General features: G+C 42.0%; 1 protein-coding gene across 1 annotated transcript in view; it reads right to left on the bottom strand.

The window, feature by feature from the left end:
- OXSR1 (oxidative stress responsive kinase 1) overlaps positions 1–14,155 on the bottom strand; it is an 87,889-nt gene that overhangs the window by 10,545 nt on the left and 63,189 nt on the right. The window contains exons 6-11 of the mRNA XM_064703844.1: positions 13,975–14,084; positions 10,508–10,609; positions 7,821–7,954; positions 5,949–5,997; positions 3,350–3,415; positions 2,988–3,110 (exon numbers count right to left, since the gene is read on the bottom strand). Of these exons, the coding sequence (XP_064559914.1) occupies positions 2,988–3,110; positions 3,350–3,415; positions 5,949–5,997; positions 7,821–7,954; positions 10,508–10,609; positions 13,975–14,084 (584 nt within the window). The remainder of the gene's footprint in view (positions 1–2,987; positions 3,111–3,349; positions 3,416–5,948; positions 5,998–7,820; positions 7,955–10,507; positions 10,610–13,974; positions 14,085–14,155) is intronic.

The raw sequence follows: 14,155 nt of genomic DNA, 5'->3' as shown, positions 1-14,155 counted from the left end.
GTCCCTTGTACTCAGCACTGCTGAGGCACCCTGAGTGCTGGGTTCAGTTTTGGGTCCCTCACTACCAGGAGAACATTGAGGGGCTGGAGTGAGTCCAGAGAAAGGCAACAGAGCTGGGAATGGCCCTGGAGCCCCAGGAGCAGCTGAGAGAGGTGAGGGGGGCTCAGCCTGGAGGAAAGGAGGCTCAGGGGGGACCCTCTCACTCTCCACACACAACTGCCTGACAGGAGGGTGCAGGCAGGTGGGGATCAGGCTCTTTTCCCAGGTAACAAGTGAAAAGAAGAAATGACTTCTTTGCACCAGGGAAGGTTTGGATTGGGTATTAGGAAAGATTTCTTCCCTGGGCACCCTTTCAGTAAAGTGGTAGAGTCACCACCTCTGGAGGTGCTCAGAAAATATGAAGAGGTGGCCCTTGGGAACAGGGTCAGTGGTGAGCACAGTGGCTCTGGGCTATCAACAATCCTGGAGGTCTTTTCCAACCTTAACAATTTTATTATTTTATTAAACACATGGACAGAAAGAAAACAGGACAAACATTAAAAAACATTTACCTAAGGCACAAATAGGATGACTTTGGAGATTAGTTCTAACTAATTTTTGCTTGTGTAATCAAAGATGATGTGAGTAAGCAGTGAAATGTGACCACACAACTCACCACTGCACAGATTGATCAGGTAACAGAAAGTGCACCATTTAAAAGCCCACAGAGCACAACTGCTTTAATTTTAATTCAAAGTTTTAAATGCAGAGAGGAAGTTCAGAAGGTCTTTATATCCAAAAAGTAATGTTGACCCAGCAAGTCACCATATTCAGTGAATTGAGGAGATATTTTTGGCTCTGGGTATAATAAATATTTGCCTGCTTTCAGGTGCAGTCCTAGGAAGAGACTTGTAAAATATATGTTTGCACATATTAAATTCACCCTATTTTTTCTGTGAAGTGGAAACAAGTTAAAAATACTAACACTTTCCATTTATGTAGATGATTTTATGCAGGTTAATACTTCAGTATTTTGGCACATTAAGTCAATCTGCAGGGCCTCCTTTTACTTATACTGCAGTAAAATGCTGGTACAAACAGAATCACAGAATCACAAATTGTTTTGGGTTGGAAAGGACCTTTAAAAATCTTCTACTCCACCCCCACTGCAAGGGGCAGGAAAAAAAGGTGCCACCTAGTTAACACAAGTTATTCTACCCAACAACTTGGTTAAAATTGCAGAGGGATTTATAGACAAGTGGAATTTATACCAAGTGTTTGAAATATGACCAAAAACACAGGATAAACACTAATCCTCAATAACACCACTGTATTCATGGCAAAAAATTGGCAGTTTGGATACAAGTCTTAGGACTGCTTGAAAAGGAATCAAATTCAAGTACTCAGAGAGGTCTGAGGTTCCACAGTGCCCTTCCTGACATCCTGGAACAGGCAGGAGTGCTGTGTTACACATGGGGTGCCTCCAAAATTATAAAATACATCTACAGGGAGGTAACTGAATCAAGACCTACTACTCCAAAATCCTCCCTAAAGGTTTGCTGAATGAGGGACCTACAAGTAAGGGCCAAGCACAGCCCAAATGAGAGTGATCAGGACAGGCAGCAGTACAAGGAAAATATATCAAAGCATCGAAATAAAAACTGTCTTGAAAAGGAGCTTGTAAACATGTGTGTCAATCTGCTTTTTCCTGCCTAGGAGGAATGAAACAAGTAAGTGCTGTTCAAAACACAGTAAACAGTGTTAAGCCATGGCAGCCTGAGCTTTGAGACAAGATACAAGCTCTAAATAATCTTTGGAACAGAATCAGGGTCTTTTACAATATTGCCTCCTAAAATATGATGGTATTCTAGCCTACAAAAGGAATTTAGAAGAATTCAGTTTGTATCTTATAGCTTATTCATAAAAGAATTTCAGTAGCAGCTACCTGGTGCCAAGAGATTTCCCTTGATCATGTATAATATGAAGCTGGACACAATAAGCTCTTTAAGAAGTCACAAGAGTTGCTGTCACAAATAATGCATTTACTGTATCAAATGGCTTTTAAAAATCCAAGCATTTCAGAAGATGCTGAAAAAATGCAAAATCTTGCATTTAATATTCAAGTATCTATTCAGAACAGCAACAGATGCCAGACTAATGAAAGAGAAATGAGAGAAGTTGTAAAGGATAAATACTTCAAACCAATACTGCTTTTTTCCCTTTCACACTGAAAAGCTTCCTCTAAACATCCTTCACTGTCTCACTAATTCAATTACAGGATGATTAAAACACAGTCCACTTCCAGCCACCTGCTGTAGTGAAAAGAGACCAGGCAAACCATTATAGTCAAAACTCACACAGGTGGCTGCTGGGGGAAGACAACCTGAAAATTCATTGTAATCTTTCAGCTGATCATCATGTATTATTCCTCTGAGTTGTTGGTGGGCTTGTATATGTGTTGGGAGAGGGGGAAGTGGTGCTTTCTTGAGGATTTTCAAGCACAAGACTAATCCCTCCTGTGACTTCAGGGATGCTGTGAGGTTTTTTACCAGGATTAATGGATTTCAGTGTATCTGGGGGGACAGAACCAGGCTCTGCATGTTTCAGGAATCAGCCATAAGAACAGGCCCTATTGATTTCAGCTCCATCCTGGAGAGGGCAGTAGGATAAAACCTCTCCTGACACTTCCAGAAGAAAGCATCTCAAGCAGTCAGCACCCTTAAAGTGAATATCCTAGCTGCAGTGTATTAGTATTCTGAGCTGGGAGCAGGCTGTCTGAATTAACATTTCCAATTATGCTGAACATTCCTAAATGAGAGCAGCTGTGCCCCACCACAATGACAGAACAGATCAATACAATTTCTTCAACCTTCAGTCTGCTTCCTTTGCTTCAGCTCCCAACTCCAGGGAAGGGATTACAGCTTGCTGTGTATCATGTGCTCCCCAAATATTTTTAGACCTACCACAACTGGACAACAAAACAGAGACAGTGAAGTTTGAGGACCCACCCTGAGCTGTGAAATTGCTGCTCTGCCTTCCTCACTTTCCTCATCAAGCTCATCATCACTCCATTCCCAGCCACCATCTTCAGTCTTATGAAGACGCCCACTGGAGCCTGGGACTCTCCGGACCTGCCCAGCACAAGAACACAGAATTTACATCTCAAGCAAACAGATTCTACAGCTGATTTTACAAGAAATAGCACAGAACATCTTCAGTTTCCATCACCTGCCATGGTGTCTGATTATTTTATTGAAATGAATAGCTCTACCTAGAAAAAGCTGTACTGCAGTTGTTATTATTAAAATGTGAATACAAGCACAAAAAATAGTACAACTGTAACAGCAAGAGCCCAGGAGGTTTTCAGTACCTTTTTGGATCTTTCAGTGATTGTTGGTGCTCTCTGCAACATCTTCTCTTGTAAAAACTCTTTATTCTGCAAAGAAAAAAATAGCAAACATTTGCATTGCTGAAAATCCAGTTCTTTGATGCCTTCACTGTCTCTGATAAAGTAACTGTTAAGTTGTTTCTAGCAGAAAGTAGTTTACATGTTTCATCCCCACTCCCCCAAGGATATGAACCACTCCCCTACTTTGGGCTGCAGTATGTGATGTTTCATCCTAAATACCTTTCCAGTTAACAGTGGCACTCTCCTTATGCAAAGTGACATGGAATTAACAACTGAGGAGCTGGATATTATTCTGATTTATTTGGAAATACACATTTTTATACTGCAGTATCTGGTACCCTGCTGAGGCATTTGGCATTCTTCCACTTGCAGCTACTACACCACCTGGATTCAACCTCTTTGCTTTATCTTACTCCTAAATTTATGCCTGTCCAACTGTCAAAGGCAAACCTCAGACAGGTTGGGATGTAGGAATCCCTCTGTGCTGGAGCAAACAGAAACTGGGACAGCAAGATTTAAAATGGCTGAAAAAATGTACAGCATTTATGTTTAGAGAAGAAGTAAATGCAGTGATCACAACAGACTGAATACTGAGGAACTGCTGTGATGCTTTATTGTATTAAATTTCCTCTTCAGCAGGCTGCTCCAGAGTGGCCAGTGTGGGCTCCTGAGAATACAATTTTCTCACTTGTGGCAGCAGGGGAAGCAGGGCAGTCCAGGCCACATTCTGGCATTTGGCTGGGTATTCCACAGCACCCCAGTGCAGTTGGAGAGCTCTGCTGGCCCTGCCCACACAGAGCTCCCCCAGGATGGTTGCTTGCAGGCAGGATGGAGAGCCTCAAGACACACTGTCATTCCTGATAAGTGGCTCCCAGCATTATCAAACCATTCTTTTACATAACCTAGATGGTATTTAAATATATGACTCAATATAGATGTATAGAAGCTGCACTCCTCAGCCCTCAAGCTGCAGCTGTCAGTTTGGCAGTGGCTGATGTGTGACAGTAATTTAACCCCAAGTGTGAAGTGGCACACTTTGCACTCCAGCGCTGGCTGGTTAAGCAGTGCCTCATTTACAATAATGTTAATTTTCTATCACCACCCATGCTAATATGTCTCCAGCAGCTTAATGAAAGCACGAAGGAGATTTAACACACAATGAAGTGTAACATGAACCAGAACTTTCAGAACCAAACGGAGAAAGGTCAGCAATGTGTAAACCATCTTGTCACTTTGGACACCAAGTGTGCATCCAGCATACAAATGCAGACTAATCAGCTGCCTAAAATCCCACTACAGACAGTGAAACCCCAGTTAGTACTGTCAAGAGCCCAGACATCAATTAAACCTGCCCTAAAGCAAACTTCAGCATTTCATCAACTGGATTACCCTCCAGACTTCCCTGGCTCCTAAAATTATCAAATCACACAATACCCTGAGTCAGAAGGGACCCACAAGGATCAAGTCCATCTCCTGGCTCGGCACAGACACCCCAACAATCCCACCTGAGAGTGCTGTCCAAATGCTCCTGGAGCTCTGGCAGCCTTGAGGTCATGACCATTTCCTGGGGAGCCCCACCACCCTCAGGGGGAAGAACCTTTCCCTAATATCCAAACTGAACATCCCCTGACACAGCTTCAGGCCATTCCCTCAGGTCCTGTCACTGGTCACCAAAGAGATCAGCACTTCATGATCTGATCCTCATGAAGAGGAAGTGCAGCTCTCCCTGGGTTGCACCTGTAAAGATTCCTGTCAGCTTTAACAGGGCATCCAGCTCCTGTACAGATACCTGATGTGGCCAAATCCATTTAAGCATCTTAATCTGGGAGGTGAAAACTACTCTGAATAACTGGTGATGCTGCTGTGCTATGCCAAGCATGCAGTCTCTTTTTGACAGTTTAATCTGTATTCTGTATAAATCCTGTGCACTTTGATCACAAAAAAAAAAATAAGCAAACAGAAAACATTCCCCATGCTCATGGAAATGCAAATCCTGCCCTGTGTTGCTGCTGTCTGTCTCCCTCAGTAAGACCTTGCACGTTGCAGATGCACTAATCCCCAGGCAGTAATTACATAATGCTTGCTGGCACTTCTCTCCAAGGCTAGAAATGGGAGTTTCCCACTGGTTTGTATCACAGCATCTTCACTTTCCATAAGGCAACACAGGATGAAATATCCTTAGGTAGCTCTTGCACAGTGGGCCTCATTCATCCCCTCACACACTGATTGGGGAGTTCACTAAAATCTAAGTTACACTCACTGCAGCAGAGACCTTTGTGGCTGGACAGGCAGCCAGAATGGCACCATTACAAACCCAAAAGACATTTAAATGCTCAAGAATTCCCAGATAATTTCTGTTCACAACAGCATACACAGGAGATACAGAAGGGGGATTTTATTCTGCTCCTTCACAATGGCCCATTCAATCCACTCAGCTCTGCTGGCTCCAAGTGAAAGAGCCCACACTCCTGCCAGTAAAGCTGTCACCCACACCTCTGGTGCTTCTGAAAAGTCCTTTCCACAGCCTCTGCACAAATCAGTTTGGGAAGTGTTTTCTTACCTTTGCTTTTGTGAAAAATTTGTGTCTTAGGAGTTCTGCTGCTGTTGGTCTGTCAATAAAAACAGATGTAGAAAAGACAATTATAAATGCTCCCTTTCAACCCAACGGTCTTCCAGGCTGCTGCAGCTTGTTGGCATCTCGTGAGGGCATCAGCTTCTCCTGTATAATTCCCCTAAAATCAATGTATTCCAAGTAAATTTTACACCAGCAATCTTTTAAATTACTCAGTGTATTCTGAACAAGGTTTATTGTGTTCAAAAGCAATGAATAACTTGGGACTGGTGGGGAGAATTTGCTCCCATTTTGATGCTGAACTTGAGACTCTTAGATAACCAACAGAATCACAGAAAAAATTTGCTCAAAATGGAAGTCACAGAAACATCACTGGAGTGCAGTACTCACCCTGTGCAAGTACCAGTTATTTCAGAGATACCTGATTAAATGTGTGTAATTAGTTCTATTAAATACAGGCAGGATGATCAATCTGGGTCTAAAAGAACATGAACAAGTATAAACTATTTTCCCCTTTAAATCAGACTTCAGAATAAATACTGGAGAGACATCCCTTAGTTGGTTTAGGAGGAATTTGCTAAAGACTCAAGCCTACATGAGAAAGTGGCAGCTTAAAGCATTTTCCACACTGCAAACAGTGCTTAAATAGTAACAGAGTTTAATCAGTGACTTGCAAAGGCCATTCATCACAGGGTTTATTTCATCACAGACTACTCCAACAAAAGGCATCCACCTCAGAGCAAGGAGCCCCTAAAATAATGAAAAAGCAGTTGCACTGAATTCACTCCCATGCAATATGCCAACCTCCTGCCCCCACAGTCAGGACAACACCAGTGGCTGCCAGAAGTGCTTGAGGAGAGCAGGGCTGTGCCACAATTCAGTGATTATGTATAACCTGACCAGCACACATCCTAACCTGCCAGGATAGGATATGACTTAGAAAGGTGAAAAAATGTCATGCTGGGAAAAAAAAACCCCAGCTATCAACTTGTATCAAGCACTCCACTGGATTCATTATGGATTTCAAGTGCAATGCTTGTTGGAAGAGAGAGACTCATTGCACAGTGCGTGAGAAGCCTGTGTTCCTGGATCTGACACAAGAGGGAACTGAAAAATGTCTTCATTATTATTATTTTATGAAAGCACTTTTTCCTTTCCAAAATTAAGTCTGCTTACTGAGGAGGAAAAAAAAAACAACCTAAGAGGTATTAAAAAATGGCACAGCACACACAGCATCCCCTTGGTAATATTTCCTACGTCACTGAGCAGTCAAGATACTGTTGAAGGAAGGCTGAAAGTGTCATCAGGTCACTTAAGCAATCTGTATTGATGAAAACATGTTGGTAAAATTTGTCAATGTTTTTCCTGATTTCCCATCCAAACCAAATATTACATATAATTAAACAAGTCAAAACTACACTGAAAGCCTTCTCTGCACTGCTAAATTTTAAAAAGTTTATTTATGTAGTTTTGCAAGTAAACACACATTGCCCAACCTGTAATTTCTGATTTGTAAACACAAAGCAGTTTAGGCTGGGAACAAAACATGAACTGAAGTCACCTGCTGGAGGTGGCCAAGGGAGAATGGCCCTACCCAGGCACTGGACTGGGATGCACTCTCATTAACCCAAATGGAAAATGTGTGCCCTGGCCAGGCACAGGGCCAGACATTTATCCATAAAAACAAGAACAGAATTTGTTGCCACACAGCAAGATTGCTGTGTTCCTTGTGACTGAAAGGTTGGAGGGGCACAGAGCATACCAGCTTCAAAAAATAGGGAACAAAATGATGTTTCTGGGTTAGGGGTTTTTTTTGTTTGCTTGTTTATTTTAATTTATTTTGGTGTGATCCATTCTTACCTTTTTTCAGGGTCTTTTTGTAGGCACGATGAAATCATCTTCCTAAATGATTTCCCATATTTCTTCAGCATCTCCTTGTCTTGCACACCAGTTTCCAAAGATGGAGGATCATTTTGTAGTGTCAGCATTAAAACCTGAAATAATTATTGCTATTGGCAATGAGATCTTTCTTGGGTTTTGTCAGAGACAGATCTTGGGGAAAATGTATTTTAGACAAGCACTTTCATCAAGCATCTGAGTCAACAAGGATGTGTAAACAACAAAGAACCACAATTTAAGTTACTGCATTCCATCCCATCTCTTGGCCCACACTGCAGTCTGTGGGCCAAACACAAGGCTGGAATGTCTTTTCAGGTCTGTTTGGTGGGATTAAAAGTGCAAGCAGAGCAGAATTTTACCAGTTTTCCTCATTCAGGATGAGCAGTTGTGCAAAGCTTTTGATTCAATGTACCTCCCTGAGGTATTTCTCAGCTAGAAATCAAATTAAAGACAGAGGAGCAACATAAAAAGATACAGGAGTTCACTTCCATGTACCAATGTGACAGCAGGTGAAGACATCCCTCACATAAGCAGCTATCAAGGCAAACTGGCTCTTTCCCTCACATCACTTAAATATTCTGAAGGAAAGGAAGAAAATTACTCATTTCCATTTTCACTTGTCACCTACATACAGATGAATATCTATTTTTAGAAGAGGAAACAGCACATAGCACATTTAAATAGCTTTCAACAGCTACATTGCTTAGGGCAGCAAAAGCCCATCAATCTAGCTGAAATTACACAGCCCATGACAGAATTCCCTGCTTTCTTCCCCACTCCTTGAAGGGTCACTTAATGCATGAGTAATTTTGCTGCATAACAAAATTAATCTGCAGTGCAATAAAATTATATTCAATAAATAAAATAGAGAAGGCGTCTTGCAGGCTGCATGACTGCAACCCAAACCTCACAGAACTGGGAATTCAATTCCATCTAGCATATGACAGCACTAAGTAGGTGCTCTTGATATTAAATAGCTGATGTTGGTATTCAAAGCTTCATCCTGTGCATTCAAACCACAATAAATTGAAGTAAAAATTGCAGGAGCTGCTGTAAGATGCTACCAATAATCACAGCCAGAAGGAAATATCAATAAAACCAGCAGCACCTAAACCAGCAGCACTTTCCCCTGAACTGCTCTCTGCTCTGCCACAGCCACTGATATTGTAGGAAATTTAATGGCATTTCTGAACTACTCAGCCTCTCAACAGTCCCTGCACGTAGATGACAATTATTAAAAGTAATTCTGTTCTGCAAGAGTTAACCCTGTGCAAAGTCCATCCATTTGGCATGGATGTGCCTGTTCTGATTGAGGAGTAGCTGGATTTCCAAATGCCAGTGTGATTGTGGTGGGGAGGGGATGCACCCAGGCCCTGAAGAAGTGACACCCAACTCCACTTCAGCACGTGGGACTGAAAAAATGGGAGTTTGTCCACAGTGTCACTGAATGGTTTGGGTTGGAAGGGACCTCATTTCATTCCAATCCCTCTGCCATGCCCAGAGACACCTTCCACTAGCCCAGGCTGCTCCAACACCCACCCAGCCTGGCCTTGAACACCTCCAGGGATGGTGCATCCACAGCTTCTCTGGGTAACTCATTCCAGTGCCTAACCACCCTCACAGTAAAGAATTCCTTACTCACATCTAACCTAAACCTCTCCTCTTTCAGTTTCCAGCCACTCCCCCTTGTCCTATCACTATGTGCCTGTGTGAAACATCACTGTCCCAGTGCCAACAATGGAGGGACTTGACACCCACAGGTCTGATATCCCAGGGCACTGCTCTAACCATGAGCCCTGGGGGTAGAACAGGTCTCCACATGCTCGTGTTTGATCCCAAGGACCACACATCCCACAAGGAGAACTGAACTGGTCTTCAAGAGGATGGGCCAAAGGGGTTTAAAGTTTTGTGATTGAGATAAAGCCTCATCAGATATCACAAAGGAGATGAGCAGCAGGCTAGAAGCAGCTCCTGGTTCAAGAGTCACAAAACAGAAAGTTAGCCAAACTTACAAGGTGATCTAAGGTTCAAGATATTTGAAAAAGAATTTTGGTGTGTCAGGGTTAAAATAAGAACATTTCTTTCATTTCAGCTTTAATAAAATACTATTGTTGACAACACCACAGTTTCATACTGATGTGGTACTTTGAACTGGATCAGTGATTGACAGGATTGCCAGTGTTAAACAAAATTAAACATTCTTTTGGATAACTGGTAACAGGAGAGGTATCAGGAGAATGTCTGACAGGCATTAAGAAGGATTATCAGTGCAAGAGAAAGAATGGCTAGCCAAGTGTCACTGGGTGCCCATAAGGCATTCTGGATCATTATTTACAACCCTAAAAACAAGTGCTGACTTCAGAGGTTTAAAACACACAGCACTTTCCTTAAGAATGGTGAGACTCAGGATCTAAATAAAAACTGCAGGTTCAGATAATGCTGATGAAGGGGGGTATTTTTAAAAGGTGACTCGATACATCCCAGAACATCATGATCCACAAGTGCAGGTTGAAAGGACAAATTCTTCTATGCAATGTGCTAAGTTGAGAGGACAAACTCTTCTGTGCAACATGCTAGCCAAATTCCTGAAAACATGCAGAGAACACACTGATCCCTCATCTTCCACAAATATCTGGAGATCTGCTCACCTTCATCGGAGGGTATTTATGGTAAGGAGCTGCTCCTGTGGCCAGTTCAATAGCAGTGATCCCAAAGCTCCAGATGTCTGCCTTGAAATCATATCCTCTGACCTGAAAAATATTAGAGGACGTTATCATGTGCCTCTTGCTGTACTTTCACACACCCTTTCCCCATGAATTTGGAAAGACCAGCACTACAGAGATGGGAACAACACTTTCTCCCTTCTCTCCCCCAGCTCCTCACCCTTCCAGGAGGTGTTTCAGAAGTCACAGTCTGGTGAAAATCATGGCTGTGCATGGTACAACCAGGACTGCTCTGCCATAAACTCCACTGCAGAACATAAAGGGACACTGGGCTAACCCAGGCTCTGACTTCTGCACACAGACACAGAGATCCATTGCACAGTGCAATAAAACTCTCATAGTTAATAGATGCACTGCTACCCCTTGGGACACCCGCCTCACTACACTTTTAATCAACCTGACTGCAAATATGCTCCATCCTGCAACTTCACAACACACCAGCCCAGTAAAAGCCCCTCATTCCTGCCTGCAGACTAATATTTCCCTCCACTAATTAACAGTAGCTTCTGCACTTGACATTAAACACAGGCTTGTTCAGGAAAATTTATAGCATTTACTTCCCCTCCTGCACAGGAAAAAATATTTCATATGCCAAAGCAGTTACTTCCTCATTATCATTAGGTAATATTTTGGCACTTGCTTTCTCCTCTGCAGGGGAGAGACATTATGTACTAACTTCAAGAGCAGCTCTGAAAATCAAAGCATTTTGGTTGCTTAGGATGGTTTGTGTTTCTTCTAACTAAACTATGGAAAAATGAAAATTGGATCAGAGCAGAGCTAACAGGGTACTGTGCTCAGCTAACCTAACAAGCTTCAGAAAGACACTCCTTGTGATGCAGCCAAAAAGCAATCCCCAAGCTACCTTAAAGATGATCTTGAATCTTGGCAAACTAACAAAAACCCCTCCTGTACTATTTGTCATGTAATACTAGAGTTGGACTGAAACTTGTAATAGAGACAGGAATTTATATCTTGCACTGATTTCTTCCACTCTGTAAGCACAATTTTCATGAGCTCTAAAAGTCTGAAATGTTTCTTGAAGTGCCTCAGTTTATGGATGCCATGACTTTGAACAGATTTCAAGTCAGTTAAATAAACAAGCAGATATCTAGTAACATTTAAAAGAGCCCAGGACAAGAAGAAATACACTGTAAAGGTGGTTTTTTGTCTTCTCACACTATTTTTAGGTTTGGAGAATAACTTTTGGGCATTTTTTAGCTCCATCTTTCAGTTACTCTTGCAGCACACCAATACACTGTACATCTCTCCATTTCCAGACAGGATTTTAACAGTTCAGTGCAAGGGTTTTTTTCATTATTTCACATAATCCTGCTTGCAAGTGAAAACTAAAAAGCTCAAAACTGTCTGCAGTAGTTCATCTTGACATCTGTCCAATACATTAGTCACCACCCTGCAGTTAGTTTATATCAACATTTCTTTTTCTCATCAACTTTTTTTTTTTTTTGCCATAAATCCATCGAGTGACCATACATTAAAAGACAATGTTGAGCAATCAAATATTAACATTCTGGAGGAATTCAATGGTGCTGAAGTGTACCAGATGGAATTGGTGGATAATATCTACATGTGAAAGGCTAACTTAGAGCAAGCCCTCTGTCCCTCTTCCTGCCTGGATCCAGTGGCTCAGAGTGACACCTGCTGGAAGGCAGCAAGATCATCTCATGGACACTGAAGGATTTCACATCAGCATCTCATTAAAATACTGCTTTAATTTGATATTTGCAATTGGCTACATGTGCACAGCCTTGGTGCAGGTAGTGCACTCTGTAAAAAACTTACCTCCTCCTTTGGAAACACATTTGTGGGGAAGCACCCCTCATATTGTCCCTGAAATCTTCATTTCCCATTTTTAGCTCTCTCTTTAAGGCATTTTTCCCTTTTGTCCTGAGGACTGCAGCTGCAAAGAGCCTGGAGCAGCACCACTAGGTCCTGGCCAGACTGCTGAGCTCTGGGCACGACACACAGGACAGAAAAGCAAGGGACAGCTCTGATCTACCTTCAAAACCACCAAATACTCTCTTTTTCTTTATTTTAACTCAGCATTAAATAAATAAAAAATGCGGAAAAATATGATAGTGAAGCAGTTCAGAATCAAGTTTGCAAAGACAGCCCTGACTTGGGAAGTGTGGCTTTATCCTGCCCTGTTAGTCCTGCACTCTGAGGAGGCTGCAGCACTGCTGGGATGCACTGGCCCCTCAGTCCCACCATGGGAAGCCACTGAAAAGGCCAAACATTGAACAAGCCTTTCACCAATAATATATTTAAGCTACTCCAAAATTATCTCTATTCCTCAGGGAGTTTTGGATATTGGAAAAAATGCACTTTAATGCACTTGTGTTTAGCTGCCTTTGATTTTAGATACAGATATACATGGGGGTCTTATTCAAGATCCTCCCAAGCTTCAAAACATTTTTCTGGAAACAACAGGAAGGAGAAATGTATCAAGGTGGATTCACTTTAATAAAACAAACCCTTAAATATTTTTGTTTAAAAAATTTGGAAAGGAAAATGGAAGCTCATTTATAGCCAGTTATATTTCTGCTTAGCACACCTGTCAGAAACCCAGGCCTCTGTCAAACTGATTTTAAGGGGATGAGGGATAATTTTCAGAATGTTCATGGCAGTGAACATCAATGCCATCGACAGCTACTGCAAATGCCTTGGTAAGACTGTGGTGTAATTTTCTCTGTGAATTTTGCTCAGAAATGGGCAGCAATTTTACATTAAACAAAGTTTCCAGGTGTCCTTCACCAGAAGTCACACAAACAAAGCTTCTGGAGTTCAGTCTAGAAGCAGTGGAGGACAAAAAGTGGCATTTCTCCATGCAAGGGGAAGAAGTATGACATCTTTTATGAGATGCAGAGGAAGAAGGGGGAGAGGCAAGCATTCCTCAGCATTTAAAAAGAAGTTAAAAACCTGAATGAAGTCAAATGCATGTTATTATACTGAATTAACTCCCCACTCTGACATATCACAACTAACTACCCCAAATGTTTTGTTTGCAGATGAAGAGCACATTACTGAGCTGTGTATGGCATTTTTACCATGTTTCTATTTTCTATATTTCTATTCTACCTCACATTCATGCAAAAGGGAGGGGCAGTTTATCTTCTTTATGCAAGAACTGAGCTGTCTCATCCTCACCTTGGGCAGGAGCCTGAAGAGAAGCAATGGAGCAAAAATCTACTGAACACTTTACATTCCCCAGTAAGAGTCTGGCTGCAATAGGCAAGTCAAAGAAAATCCTGTGTTTAAGAAAACCCTTCAGGATATCAAATTATCATCTTAGTTAGAAATAAACATAGTCATTGCTGATAACAGGGAATTCCAGGTGCAGATCAGCTCAGAGGACACTGGGAAAAACAATTCACCTGTTCCATAACTTCTGGTGCCATCCAGCAAGGTGTGCCCACAAAGGTTTTCCTGACTTTATTCCTGGTAATGTCACCACCAGTGGCCAGGAACGCACTAACACCAAAGTCTGCAAAGAAAACAAAAGCAGAATTTATTAAGAACACATCCTGAGCAAACTGAAGGGCTGTCCCTTCTTTC

The sequence above is a fragment of the Zonotrichia leucophrys genome, chromosome 2, assembly GCF_028769735.1.
Source record: "Zonotrichia leucophrys gambelii isolate GWCS_2022_RI chromosome 2, RI_Zleu_2.0, whole genome shotgun sequence".
In the NCBI taxonomy this organism is placed as follows: Eukaryota; Metazoa; Chordata; class Aves; order Passeriformes; family Passerellidae; genus Zonotrichia; species Zonotrichia leucophrys.
Note: the sequence above shows the minus strand (reverse complement) of the source record. Positions and strands in the feature narration are given on the sequence as shown.